This window comes from Manis pentadactyla, chromosome 13 (assembly GCF_030020395.1).
Source record: "Manis pentadactyla isolate mManPen7 chromosome 13, mManPen7.hap1, whole genome shotgun sequence".
Taxonomy (NCBI): Eukaryota; Metazoa; Chordata; class Mammalia; order Pholidota; family Manidae; genus Manis; species Manis pentadactyla.
In genome coordinates this window covers 14,656,903-14,672,364 of record NC_080031.1, presented here as the reverse complement: position 1 = coordinate 14,672,364, position 15,462 = coordinate 14,656,903, and the positions used below count along the sequence as shown (strand labels likewise).

Here is a 15,462-nt window from a genome sequence, read left to right as displayed (position 1 = left end):
TAAATCTCTAACTTTTGGATTAAAGATAAAATTTAAAAATGTAGAGAATGACAGTAATAACAAAATGTATTAGAACCTATGAGATATAGCTAACACATGGAAAGGAAAATTGTCTTAAATATGCATATTAATAAACAAGAAAGAATTGGAATAAATGAATTATCCATCTAACACAGGGATAGAGAAAATAACAAAATATATTCAAAGAGAGCAAAGGAAGAAATTAAGAAAGACTGGTGGGCTGAGTCAATGGCCTCTTAAATATGTCCATGTCCAAGCCCTGCAATCAGTGAATATTTTACTTTATATGGCGTATTAGTTTACTGTGACTACAATACATGACTACAAACTTGATAGTGTAACAGAAATTTATTCCCCTACAGTTTTGAGAGACCAGAAGTCTGAAATTAAGATGTTGTCAGACAGCTCCTTCCAGAAGCTCCAGGAAAGAATTGTTTCCTTAACTTTTCTTGCTTCTGGGAGCTGCTACCATTCCTGAACTGTTTACTCCAGTCTCTGCCTCTGTGTTCACGTCACTTTTTCCTCTTCTTTGTGTCTAATCTCTCCCTTTTTTGTGTCTGATCTCCCTCTGGAATAAGGATACTTGTGATGGAATTTAGGGATCATCCAGATGATCCAGGGTTATTTCCTTATCTCAAAATCCTTAATCATATCTGCAAAGATCATTTTTCCAAGAAGGTAACATTCACAAATTCTAGGGATTAGGACATGGACGTGTCTTTGGGACACATATCAGATTACAACAGTAGCACAAGGGACTTTGCAGATGTGATTAAGTTAAGGATCTTGGCCTGGGGAGATTATCCTGGATGTCCTTTTGGGCCTTTAGTGACCACAGGGGCCATTATAAAAGAGAAGCAAGAGAATCAGAGTGAGTAGAAGATGTGATCATGGAAGCAGCTGGTTGGAGTGCTGTATGGAAGGGTCCATGAGCCAAGCAATACAAATGGCCGCTATAAGCTGTGAAACACAGGAACAGAGTCTTCCCTCTCTTTAAGGGACCAACCATGGTGACTCCTTGACTTTAGCTCAGGGAGACTGATTTTGGATTTCTGATATCTCGAAGTCTGATGCTCAGGGAGACTGATTTTGGATTTCTAATATCTAGAAGTCTGATAAATTTGTGTTGTTTTAAGTCAGTAAATTTGGTATAGTTTGTTACAGTAGCAGTTGGAAACTAATTCAAAGATCAAAGCAGAAATTAATACATACAGAATGTATTGAGTGCTAGGATGTGATCTAAACACTTTACATATATGAACTCATTTAGTTCTCACAATAGCTTTACAAAGTAGGAACTGTTATTGCTAAACTAAGGCACTGAAAAGTTAAACAACATGTTCAGTGAGGTGATAGATCTAATTAGAGAAATTGAAGAGTTTTATTTTAAAAACAATGAAATAACTAATCTAAGTTTCATTTCGAAGTGAGCATAGGCACAAAATATTTAAAGAATCATAAGATTTTCTCAACTCTTGAATCAAATATGAGAAACTCAGTGAATTCGATGATTTTTTAAGGAAAGTTATAACTACTAAGCTGACCCTAGAAGAGAGAGAAAGTTGAAGCAGAGCAATTATCATAGAAGAAATAGAAACACTTGTTAAGAGCAGCCCTCCTCCTTCCCACCTTAATGGACCAGACTTGGATGATATTGGAGGGGAAATCTATTATACCTTTATGAAAGGGTTAATACCAGTGCAGTTTCAACTGTGCAGAGAATAGAAAAAGAAGGAATAATTTCAAAGTTTTAAATGATGCTAGAGCAGAACCTGGCAAAGATTACACAAAGGCAACTGAACTAGTCTCACAAATGAGTATCAGTGTAAAAATCCTATAAATGTTAATAGACCCCAGTGCTCATTAAAGAATGATACACCTTGATAAGATGTGATTATGCAAAGATAATTTGCAAAGAATGCAAAGATAGTTCCTTTTTTAAATCACCATATAAATAAATCAAATGAAAAATCTCATTTCATTACTTTTCTAGATTTGAAAGGCATTAAAACAACATCCATTCTTGATAAAAGAATAGCTATTTTAACATGACAAAATCCTTCTGTGTGTGTGTGTGTGTTTGTGTGTTTTTCCAAAAGCCAGCGTCATGATTTCTGAGCAAACACTGGACACATTACCATTAACCAGAATAAAACAATGATAATCAGTGGAAAGGAGGACTCGGAGAGTAAAGTATTGCTTAAGTTGAGTCTTGAAGGATGAGTCTTTGTTTACCAAGCAGATGAGTGAAAGACTGTTCAGAGGAGAGGGGTTAAACAATACAAAGGCATAGGGATGTAAGAAGGGTGAGTTCAGATATGATTTGAGTAGAGATCATAAAAGGGAGGTAATTTTTAAAAAGCATTTCATACTGACTTTTACAATCAATACATAGTCTTAATGAGTAGGACTATTATCTAATTATAGTACTTAAGCAAGTTACAACTGTGGTATAAAGCTTTGAGAACATATTATTTGGAAACTTGTGAAGTGCACTTAATCCATGGTTAGTTCTGAAGTCAGTGGGTAAAGTGAAAATAATGCCTAGTTATAAGTATTCTTGAAAACCCTTTAAATTTACTATAAAGTACTGAATAAGAGCACACTAAATTCATCATAGTTTTTTTCCAGTAATGAAACAGATTTGCTATTTTTTTCAATTGAGTACCAAGTGACATACACTGAGTTAGATTTTTAAAAACTTTGTTATATTAAAAATGCATGTTTTTAAACTACTTGGAATCATACCCAGTGCTGAATAGGTATTGCTGAGTTTGCCTAAGTTAATCCCATAGCTGTGCCACTCTGTAGCTATTGTACATAGAGGTTGTAGTAGCTATTGTTTCTCAAGGTTGGTTTGTTGTTAAAAAAAAAACAAACCGACAGTAGCCTTCGGTTTTTATTTGGGGATCCTTTTATCCCAGTCTTGGTTCCCTAGGGACCAAGTAGGGACTCTACCCTCCTGTTCCAAGGATGAAGTCTATGACTGAAGTCCAGGCCAAACAGCACAGTACACTCTTGGACACAGTGAGTGGTTCAGAAGTAGGTAAGAAATCTAAGCTAGCCCAATTAAACTGCATCTGTGATGCCTCCTAGAAGAGGGTGTGGGCTGTGGCTACCCAGTGGTTAGAAGGGCTGTAGCTTATGAGTAGTGGATGGATGCTGATCAGAAATTGGACTGAATGTTGTGGCACATGTGAATGGGTATGGCTTATTGTCCTAGGGGGGTTGCATGTTCTGTATTTGCCTAAACAGAGTGGTTCTGCAGGGTGCCCTTTTCTGCATTCACTTAGCACACAGTGGACAGACCTAAGGTCCTGCTTGTTTTGTTAAATAAAATTCTATTGGAAAACATTTATGCCCATTCCATTTACTGTTGCCTGTGGTGCTTTTATTCTACAAAGGCAGAGTTGAGTAGTTGTGACAGAGACCATAAGATCCACAAAGCCTAAAATATTTATTATCTGGCCCTTTACAGAAAAAGTTTGCTAACTCCTAACCTACTACTTATGGCAGGTAAAATCATGCACAAGCAAATGAAAAATTAATGTTGTATTCAGATTGTTCCCTAATATATCAATCACTTTGGAACAAATTTGTGTTTTCAAAACAAATATTTTAGCAAAACTGTATGTGAAACTTAAGACTATTGCCAACATCTAGAGAGCAAGGCAAAGCCAATAAATGGAGAAACATATTTTCAATTATATAAGCCAGTAATTTATTTTACACTTAATCCAGTTTGAGTTTCATTTTCTATCTCATAATAGATTTTTTCAAAAAAACTTAAACATACCAAAAAGTTCCAGATAGTTCAGCATTCCCATTTATCCCATTTCCTGTTTCCCCTTTTGTTTGTATCTTACATTTTATAGTACATTTGTCACATGGTCACATGTAATGAACCAAAATAAATGCATAATTATTATCTAAAGTCCATACTTTATTTGAGTTTTTAGTTTCTACTTACTGTTTTTTCTGTTCCAGGATAACAAATTACCCTTAGTCATCGTTTCTCCTAGGCTCTTCTTGATTGTGATGGTTTCTTAGACTTCCCATGATTTTGAGGATTTTGGTGGTTTTGACTAGTATTGGTCGATTTAATTTTTATAGACTGTCCTTAGTTTGAGTTTGTCTGACATTTTTTCTTATGGTTAGACTGGGGTTATGGGTTTTTGAGAAGATAACTACAGCAGTTCTTTTTAAAAAATTGCTTCTTGAGCAGCAAGCATAGACCAGTTAAGATATACATGAGGTTATTGTTTTTTATCTTCTAGATTTTAAAAATTTTTATTAAAAAAAATCATTTAAAACACATACTCACCTTCTCCCTAGAAGATTAGAGTATATAGTCTCCATCCTTATCACTTTATGCCCTCATTTAATGTCTCAGTTTATCATCCCTATAGTATCTATGTAAGCTTTGTTATTTTGGCTGTTACACAGAACTGTATCTATTTGAAATAAATAAGTGGCTTATGTAGCATTAGGAAAATATTGCACTATTAAAAAATGTTATACACAAAAATATAATTCAAGATAAGTGTTCCTGTCACATTACCAGGAGCTTTGGTCTAATATTTATATTTCAATAATGCAGAATTCATTTAATGCAACTGAGATAGGGCACACTACTTTTGACAAGTCCTGTAATATGTTATTTAATAAGGGTTACAAGGGTGCTATTATGACATCTTAGACTCTTGTACTGGTTGCTTTTCTCCATTACTATTATAGTACCTGCTGCCAATTGGAAGGAATTTCAGTACATTATTGGATGTTGTCATTTGCCTTTGGCAAGTAGTTCTGACAAATGGAAGATTAACATTTAGCTGCTATAGGTGGTAATCCACATACTTTGTATCAGATAAAATACCTCCTGGAGTATTTTTCTAGTTTAACTGAAGCAGTGATTTAGTCCATTTTTAGCAGAATGAGAGTTTCATTGAGCATAGCAGCATGTTCGTGCCTTGGGGACATCTCGTGATTACCCTGAATCTCAATTTACATCATTTAAATTTCAAATAGTAGAACTACCAAGATGTCAAACAGTTGTGGCTTAGACAAGTGTGAACTCATAGATTCCTTAAGTGTACTTAATTTTATTTGAAATATACTGTTATGAAATTTAAAACTTTGATGAGGTTTGGAGAATACAATTAAGACATCATATGTATTTTTGGGGACAACTAGGTGAAGACCATATAAAAGTAAAATTTGAGATCCAAATTAATCATGTTTGATAGCCCAAATAAGATTTGTTTCTTTATATGTAAAATAAGCAACTTTTTAGTCCCCATATTAAAATTCTGTTACCTTCTTGTAAGTATTTTGGATCACAAATACTTAAGTACATAACATCCTCTGCACTTTCCTAGAGAATTTGTGTAAGCATACCTTGCTCCAATGGCCACCTGAAATGTTTACAGTTGTACTTTTATGTACTATAGTAATTATAACATTCCACAAACTGTGGCAGATTCATACAGGCATTTATAAAGGAAATATTATTGGAGAAACACTTGTAAATTATGTTGTGTTAAATTAAGCAATTGATTAGTAATAGAATAATGATACTGGTACAGCCTAACTGAGAATTATTTGCTTCGGTAGACCCAAGAATTCCAAAATGAAAGTTAAAAGAAGATGGTGACTTTCCTTCTTTGTTTGCCAGAGCTCTGTACCAAGAAAATAAAACTTCCTACATGTGCATATATTATAAACACCATGATTTTGCTTCCATTTCCCACAATGAGGGCCTTACTAGTGTATCACACAACAGTTCAAGGGCATAGTTGATAATTATGTTGCTCTTCCCACTCATTCGGCCTTCTTATTAATCACATACAGCTTGTGAACAGTCCTTCCACATTTGCATTGATCAATTCTGAGTTATAGGATTAAAAAATGGCTATTTATACACTTTTATTTTATTTTACACAAGTCCAATTATTATTTTTTAATAATTTTACAAGTTGAGGTATAGTTTACATACAATATTTCAGATGAAGAACTTAGTGACTAATTAGTTATATACATTATTAAATGCTCATCATGATAAATGTAGTTATCATCTGTCACCATACAAAGATATTACAATATTATGAGCCATATTTGCTATACTTCCATCCCTGTATGGTCAGTTAATATATGACAAAGGAGGCAAGAATGTACAATGGAGGAAAGACAGTCTCTTCAATAAATGGCATTGGGAAAACCGGACAGCTATGTGCAAAAGAAGAAAGCTGAATGAATCATTGTCTTAATACTATATACAAAAATAAACTCAAAATAGATTAAAGACCTACATGTAAGACCTGAAGCCTTAAAAGTACTAGAAGAAACTGTAGGAAATAAGCTCTTGAATATCAACATAGAAGTTTTTTTCTGGAAACAAAAACAAAAACAAGTAGGACTTCATCAAATCAAAAAGCTGCACAGCAAAGGAAGCCATCAACAAAATGAAAAGGCAACCTTACTGTATGGGAGAGTATGTTTTCAAATAGTATATCTGGTAAGGGGCTAATATCCAAAATATATAAAGAAGTCATATGACTCAACATACACACACAAAAAATATCTAATTAAAAAATGGGCAGAGGGCATGAATAGAAATTTTCCAAAGACATATAGATGACCAACAAATACGTGAAAAGATATTCAACATTACCAATCATCAGGTAAATGCAAATCAAACCCGCAGTGAGATACCACCTTGTATTAGTCAGAATGGCTAATATCAAAAAGAAGAAATGACAAGTATTTGTGAGGATTATGGAGAAAAGGGAACCCTCCTGCACTGTTGGTGGGAATGTGAATTGGTGTAGTAGGAAGGTCCTTCAAAAAACTAAAAATACTTATGCAGTTTTAATACTCTTCATTTAGGAATGCTGTTTTTTTGTTTGAATCATTGATCATTTCAGAAATTAAAAAAAAGCATATCACTTTTTGGGACTTAAATTTTGTACTTGTTTTTTCATATGTGAATACCTGATCACTATGCAACTGGGCTGTCAGATAAATGGAATTAACTGTAAAGAACTTGAAATGCAGATTCTAGGATCCAGTCTGTGTGGAGGTGGGAAATCCTGTATTTTTAAAAAAATCACCCAAGTGATTCTGATGCCCAGTCAAAGTTTAGGAACCAGCCATAATATATTTGTGCAGTTCTCTTAGGTACATTCTGAGGGACTTGTGACTTTTGGTTTATATAGAAGGCAGTGAGATATGTAGAGAATAGCTGTTGTGTTGTGTTAGATGCTCAGCATTTTTTATGGTAGCAATTTTATTCAATAGTAAGACTTGAAAGATCTAACTGGCCATAATGGTGTATATTATATAGTAAATATTGATACTGGTTTTAAGACATATACTTTGTACAGTTTTTTTTTTGCTATAATGCGATGTACATATTTATGAAAAAATTTGTGATTTTCCAAATCATGCACTGAAAAGGTCTTGTAAAGATAGGATTGCACACATCACTCAAAATCTACACAGCTTTGTATCCAAGACATTATTAAAACAATAGCAATCTTAATAACAGCACAGGTAAAAATATGTCAAGTTGCTAATAAGTTTGAAATATTACAGTACATATGGCATTTACTTTTAAGAAAAGGTCAAGACTCTCTGATAGAAAGGGGTTTAATGAAAGATTAGGATTGTTAAATTACAGACTTGCATGGAGTCCACACAAAGGAGGACATACTGCAAAAAGCCCTATCAAGATATAGGGTGGGGCTAATTGAACTAGCAACAATGTGTCCTGAATGGGCATCTTGTATAGTACGGCTCCTGCATTTTACTGCATTTCCCTTACAGTTGTGAATTTTGTGTTAAACTGAATGTACCTGGCCGAAAGCATTAATATGTAGAAAAACTGTTAAACGTAAGTCACAGAAATGTGTTAGAGCAGAAGAGATCATACTTTGGCCATTTTGGAGAATACCTTACTGGTGAAGTGTGTCATCTCTGGAGTCAGACTTGTTGGGTGAATCACAACCTCTTTATACCTGTTTCTCCTGTATTTCTGGAAGTATTTTGAAAGTGATTTTTTGAAGTATTGTAGGGAAGTAGAAAGGAGAATGCTAAATTTGTTTCCTTGATCCCTCCCCCCAACCCCCCACCCTGAGGTTTTTGTGGATATCAGAATTAAAATAAGATAGTATGTGGAAATTTACCATACAATGTGAGGTGGAAAAAGGAAACATGAATTTCTAGAGCATAGTTTACTGGCTTGACTTCAGAAGAGATGGTCCTTAGAATTTCTTCTAATTTTGGAAGTATTCAAATTTATGAAATTTTTATAAGTGCTGAGTTTCAAGTTCTTTGTGTTCTCTGACACAAATATTTCTCTGGCCCTTTATTCTTTTCAGCAGTAGGTATCCACTGACCAGATTTCTTCTTACTATTATACATGTCTGCCCCAAATACTGAGTTTAGCAAATGTTCCTAATTTCAGAGATGACAGCCTAACAAAAATCTGAATAACAGCATAAGAAGAATTACCCCTCATACTGATTCACAACCAGCCTGCAGTTGAGCATTCTGTTATCTTCATGAGGAAGGGTATTGGTATCCTTGCTGAAATCCCCAGACATTCTGGTTAATGATTATGTCTGTGTCCTCCATGAGTTTTTAAAGAGTTGTGTACGAAGTCTACATCTTGTCTTCCTCCTTTTTCCCTCACAATACCCTTAGCTGACTAAAGAGACCCCATTTCATCTACCTTTTCCTCTGCTTCCCTCTTTAAAACTAACTTCTTTTGTTCTACCAATTTCAACAAAATTAAGTTCTAATTAAAATAATTTTCACTTTAGGTTTGAATGCTCAACAAGCTTGACACTCTCAAAGATAATTTGCTTTTTATATTGTTAAAATAAATCTCTAAATAGGTTATGAGTCACTGTTACTAATGAGTGTGTGCATATCATCACAGGGCAGAAAACTGTTTCGGGGGCAGAAAAAAGGATTGAAAAATCTCTGTTTTAAAGCTTCACTTGATCAGCCTTAGTTTTTTCCTTGGAAATGCTGTGAATGACCATCCTTTCTTGTTGAATACTTAATTCTTGTAATGTATTGTAACTGTTTTTATTATTAAGCTCCTTAATATTAGACTATGTAGTTACTGAAAGATTATAATGAATTCAACTCTCAATGCCTTTTCTTTTCTTAAAAGTTCCCTAAAGCCTGTGTTTTAGATGTAAATTCCCATCCTCCCTTTGGCTTAATTTCTCTTTGTTACTTTCATTGGCTTTGAAATACATCAGAGTCCTTTGAAAATAGTAAACTGCTGTACTAATCTAAGGTGATATTTTTATTGTGCTGGTATCTATTTTATGTATTTTGTACTTTGTATTTGAAAATGACAGAATGGATGGTTGTCACTGGCTGGTTGGTTGATGATCATGGATAAACCAGTGCATGATGAGTTGTATTTTCCATTTGTTCACTTAAGACCTCCTTGTTAGTTTGTGGATGCAGTTGATATTTGTAGTATCTTTTACCCTTTTAACTCCTTTGACTTGGAGATTCTAATACCACTGGCCAAGTAGTAACAGTGTTAGTGTGTGTGCTGGGGGGAGATCCTCTAGTTCTCCTTGGTGAAGCTTGGTATGAACCTGTCTGATTTCCAAGCTCATGAAACTTTATTTATGTTTAGTCTTCTTTGTTATTTTATATCATGAATTCATGTCTTCTCTGGTATGCAGCCTGTTACAGATAAATCTTTGACCACTTGATTCCTGCTAATTTAATCTCAAACATTTAAGAGTTGATAAGCTAAATTTAGTGGACTAGAATGGGATATTCTTGAATTTCAATTTTTTCCATGTGATTGATAATTTCTTCCATGATATCAATTGTTTCTTCTTCCTGTCCAAATCAGAGTGATGATAACGTTTCTGCTTTCTACATTAAGGATTTTACATAGCTCACACAGCTCTTACGTCATCTTCTAAAATTGTAGGAACTGATTAGTAACAAACATAAGGGATTGAATTTTAGTATTAGTCACAGATTGTTCAGATGTGTGCAGATACTTGCCATTGTCCTTTTATAAATTGCATGGGAGGGCATAGACATGCCATACAGTGTAGTGGAGGATGCAGAGCCCATCTAGAGTAGAAACCAAAGGACTCTTGAAACCTCTCCGTGTGCTGTGTCTTGGATAGCTGCCTCCCCCCCCGCCGCCCCCAAGTACCTGGTTAAGTCATTGCAAGAATATATTATCTGTGGCCTTTTAGTTACTTCTGTCTTTGTATTATCTATTGTTTTACTATTTTGCTGTTCATTTGATTAACATTTATTTTAGAAGGCTGGAAGATAAGGCAGAAAACATCAAACTAAAGCATTCAGTATAGCTTTTAAGAATTAATTCCCGTGAAGAAAATATGAGAGTAAGAAGAGCCTGTAGAACATCATCACTATTGGGATGTAATCAGCATGATCCTGAATGCTAGAGATGCTATAGGACCTGGTTTCTTCAACAAATATATGATAAAAAAAAAAGTGGACCTTTAAACCAGAAGGGACTTAAGAGACTTACTAACTAAAACACCGTGTGTGCATGCTTTTTGTTGAATTTTGACTCTTTTTTTATTTATATATTTGATAATTCTGGTTTCCTGGGTTTTTTTTTAATTGAAACATAGTTGATATACAATATTATATTGGTTTCAGGTATACAACATAGCAATTTGACTTTCTGATTCAAACAAACCAACTACTAAAAAAAGGTTTGTGACCTTTGGAAAACTTCGTACACTGACTGGATATTTGTGATATTAAGGGATTATTGACTGATTTCTTTAGGTGAGATAATGATAGTTTAGTAATTTAAAAGAGTTCCTGTCCTAACTGGAATTTTGATTCCTTTCTAAAGGAGATTAACATTTTTTAGTAGTTCCAAAAAATACATTCATGAAACATTTTTTATTATACCTTTTTTTTAGCACTTACCATTTACAATGTTGTATTGTGTTCTTTATGTATACTGACTTCATTTGCAGTTATGATTGGGTATGGTTACTATGTTGAAATGAGGAGACTGAATTTAGAGATCTTATATAAATTGCCTGAATTCACACAGGTAATAAGTGATACAGAAGGAATTTGAATCATCTGAGCTTCACTAAATAAGAAAAAAACAGCGTTATTTCTGAAATGGACACTATGGATACTCAAAAGTAGTAATGTTGTTTTCATTTGCTTTGTATGTATATCCTGAATGCTGCTTATAACAGTGAAATAGTAGCTTAATGGATTGCCATTATCAGTAAGCAACAGTTTAGTTCAGTATCTAACATACTTATTTTACCACAAGGGAATAGTGATAAAATGTGAAGATTCTGAATTGACACTTAAAAAACAGCTTTATTATTTTGCAAGTACTGTTTGAGACATCAAAAAATATGTTTTTCTTTCATTATACTTTTGAAAACATCAGATGAAAAGCACCACAGGATATAATGTTAAATGTCTGGCTCTAGTAAAAACAGAAGAAATAGACAGATACTCAATTTCTAATTAATGTATCATTGAAATTTAAATATATCTGTATCTTTTAAAGAGTTACCTATATTAATTACTTTGTTATAGTTTATTCTTCAAAAGATTCACTTTATTATTATTTTTGCAAATGACAAAATTTAGCAGAACAAATTTCCATAAAAAAAGGTCATGGAAAAAATGCCTGTTTCATGAAATAAATTTAAGTGAGCAGCTGTGAATTTAATTCTTCTTTCTAGGAAAAAAAGAACTGAAGAGTTACTGATACCAGGAACAGAAGTATACTTGTTTTAAGATATATCAGAAAAAACTTATCTCAGATTAATGTCTAGAAGTATGGATTTAGCTTCCATTACTTCAGGAGAGGATGATTGTGATTTGAGAAAAATACTTGTAATTTTATAAGTCGCTGAATGTTGTCTAATACTTTAAGTCTAGTTATTGTTGACTCCCAGTTTTACTCCTGTCATCTTCTCTGGGTGATAGCAAGAGAGCAGGCAGAATAAGATAAATAGCAAGCTGCTAAAATTACTTCAGTCTCTAATCATTCTATAGTAGAGTGAGCTATCTAGGGAAGGACACCAGTAGGTAAAACAGTAGATTGAAAACATTCAATTTACTGCCATTTTTTCAGGTAGTTCAGTGGGATGAGTATTATTAAGTTTACACAATACCCTGAGCTTTTCAAGTATGCGGAGTTTACAACCTGTCCCCCCTTTGTTTTGCTTAGCCTCAATTTTTCTCCCTAGTGATTTCCTCCTAGTCCCTCCCATACTTCTCCCAGACCTTCTGCTGAGATGAAGTCTGGTTGGATCATTTGCTTTCTCCCTTAGTTATTATTCATTAAGTTCAAAGTTAACATATTTCTTTGCAGTATCATTAGCATTAGGAAGAGGTCCAGTTACAGCAGTTACCAGAAGTACCGTACATATAGTTCAGTTTTTCCCAAGACCACAATTTTCAGGGCCCTAAATTTGAAGTAATGTGGCTTTCTTGCTCTGTATCTCACTGACTGTGACATATTCAATCTAAATTCTAGCTTAGAAATATTTCCTTTAATTCAGTGTTATTTAAAGAACACTCATCCTTCATTACCTTTACAAAAACTTTTACCAAATCAATTGTGGCATAATTAATGTTCAATACTGTGCTTTTACTCATTACTTTTTACCAGTATTTTCATTTAACCTCTACATGTAGATTTACAGAAAAATTATAACTTGTTTCAGAGTTTTAACAGTATATAGTTTTGATTTATTTTATTTGTAGATTGAAAGCAAAAATGAGTAGTCTCTCAGACCATTGACATGGTTGCTTAGCCAGTGAGGATTTCCTAGATCTCTAGATTCTAATGTGTCTGATAAAGCAAGTATTTTTTATTTACTGAGTGTGCCATTGGAATGATGAAATTAATATGACTTGCTTGTTCTTTGTGCCCATGGCTGATTAGATGTATGAGTTGTTCTATGGAGCCTTTGACTACTTTAATTTCATTTGGAAGACTGAGATAGTAAAATGTAGCATCCAGCAGCTATTCAAGGGAGAAACTGTGGAGTGAATCTTAATTCTTGTAGTTAACTTCTTTAAAACTAGAAAATTAAATAGCTAATACATTTCTATGTTAAAAACAAAGTATTATCCTTAAAAAAAAAGGAAAAATTAATTAGTGCTTTTGCTGTATAGTTTCCCAGGCTTTTTTCTAGATATCTATATATTGAAAAATACTATTTTTTAAAATAGTGGGATCACTCTATATAGTGTTAAAAAATTTATTTTGCAATTACTGGTACCAAGCATACTGTACCACAGTAGTTAAAATTTGTGTTGAGGGAGTCCTATTAGCTAAACTGCCATAGTGTTTTTCTTTAACCATGAGATGATTCTAGAAGGTGTAGCAATTGATGGCAGTTAGTGTTCCTATGAAAGCTTAGCCTAAGTTAAATATGTATGGATTTGTCTTGAGAAGAAATTATTAGGCTAGTTTGCAAGATATCTCTGTAAATTGTTCAGCTTTTCTGAATCCATTCCACATCATATTTTGGGTTGAGGCAGGAATAATAACCACAGTTGGTAGGTGAAAGCATATAAATTTTTGAAGCAGTAAGGTTAATAGAAAGGAAAAAGTTATTGTGTAAACAAAGTCAGCCAGAGGGTTTATTTTCCTTATTTTCAAATTTGAAAATTCAAGAGTCTTAGAGTAGATGCCTTAAAAAAATTTTTTGCTGGTCAGATTTAATAGAAAATCAGGGCTTTTAGCCATTTGTGGCTGCTCAGTAAAAGACAGACAGCCACGAATATCTGACATGTCCGTGTTGGGACCAGAATGACTGTTTTCTGAGTAACAGTTGTGTTGTTACCAGTGTTACAGATGTAGCACCTGTTTCCCAGCAAATCATTTTATTGCTGCTATGGGCACCTGCAGTTTAAATTATCTATAAAAATGTTGCATGTTTTTATTTGATGTAATTGTCAGTGTCTTTTAACTTGAATAGTACTCATTTTTTTTCTTTAAAAGGCCATAGCCATGCCTGGCTGTTATGTCCCACTTTGGATAGTTGAGCAAAGGTGTACTTGGCAGTTACTATGGAGGGGAAGGAAAGATGGCACATATTAGAAGGCATGAAGTTGGGCAGGTCCCTAGACCATGCTTATCTGCTCTGTAAACTGTGGTCCTCCTTAACTGTGAGACCTTTAACTGCCTCTCATTGTGCTTGGCCCAGGATACCTTTGCAGTGTTGTCCTTTCTAGTTTTCTGTTTGCCTTCCTTAAGTCTGAGATAGCAAAAGGATGTAAATGAGAAAGGTCTGCATTTTGAAAATGTCTACTTTCAACTTATTAACTGGAAACTTTGGGAAGAGAAAATAGTTATTCAGTAAATACTTAGTGAAAAGTCACCTTCATTTGGGTTCTGGGCTTGGTTATGTAGGTCATAGAGCCTAAGGCAGTGGGAGGGGTTCTGGTGTCACAGGTGCAGTGAGTGTGCTGTATGTGATTTCCTGTCTTTACCCCAACTGTAATTAAACTAGCGCATAATAGACTGTGTGTATCAGCCACACACCTGAGTATACATAAATGGAGCCGAACAGCGTGAGCACTGGTGTTCTTTATTCTATGCCTTGAGGTTTAAATTTTTTGAATACAGGATGGAGACTGAAAGTGAGAGTAGCACTTCAGGAGATGACAGTGTCTTTTGGTTGGATTCTGAAGTTGTGACACAGGTGACTGACAGTGAAGAGGGAGAATGGGAAGAAAATTTCAGGTAATTGTGGAATTCTCAGTTCTCTTACCTTTGTTCCTCTGTCCACAGCTTCCTCTGCCCACTGTGAGTTTTAATCCCTTTTCTGCTAAGACTTTTATTTTCTCAGGGGAAGGTTTGGAGCTAAAGAGGACAGGTTTCCAGTTGTATATAGTACTCCTCATTCCACAGCTTGTCCTGAGCTTGTAAAATGCATTTAAAATGACTTGTTAGAACACCAGGAAGAGAAGGTGTTAGACAGGTTTTGTACTATAGTAGCATTTCAGGAATTTCAAGTAGAGACTCATAATGAACTACTACCCCTTCCTATATCTGTTTTTTACTGAATATATTTGATCGGAATTTGAATCTTGTAGATTTTTCTTCCTATCTTTTGGAATATGTTTGTGTGTGTGTGTGTGTGTGTGTGTGTGTGTGTGTGTGTGTGTGCTTTTGTTGCCTTATTCATATGCATTAAATTTTTTGATTAAGTACAAATTAATTATTTAATGGCTTTGAATTGTGTTCTTGTCTCTGACCTTTTATCTCATTCCTTTTTCTCCTAGCTGATCTTTATCGGTTTTCAATCTCTAGAACTTCATATTGATGTGTTTAGAGAAGGCCTCTGAATAAGCAGCTTTCAAAGTTCAGTGGCCTCGGTGAGGAAAGGTCCCATCCAGCTTTTGGAAATAGGA

General features: G+C 34.3%; 1 protein-coding gene across 7 annotated transcripts in view; it reads left to right on the top strand.

The window, feature by feature from the left end:
• ARHGAP32 (Rho GTPase activating protein 32) overlaps nucleotides 1–15,462 on the top strand; it is a 277,885-nt gene that overhangs the window by 71,905 nt on the left and 190,518 nt on the right. The window contains exon 1 of one of the 7 annotated variants that reach the window (XM_036930152.2): nucleotides 10,710–14,791. The exons of 4 other annotated variants lie outside the window; for them this stretch is intronic. In XM_036930152.2, coding sequence (XP_036786047.2) covers nucleotides 14,676–14,791 — 116 coding nt within the window. In that variant the 5' untranslated portion in view covers nucleotides 10,710–14,675. Of the gene's footprint in view, nucleotides 1–10,709; nucleotides 14,792–15,462 lie in introns of those variants that run through there. 2 more of the 7 variants (XM_036930153.2, XM_057490666.1) reach the window with 2 other exon arrangements.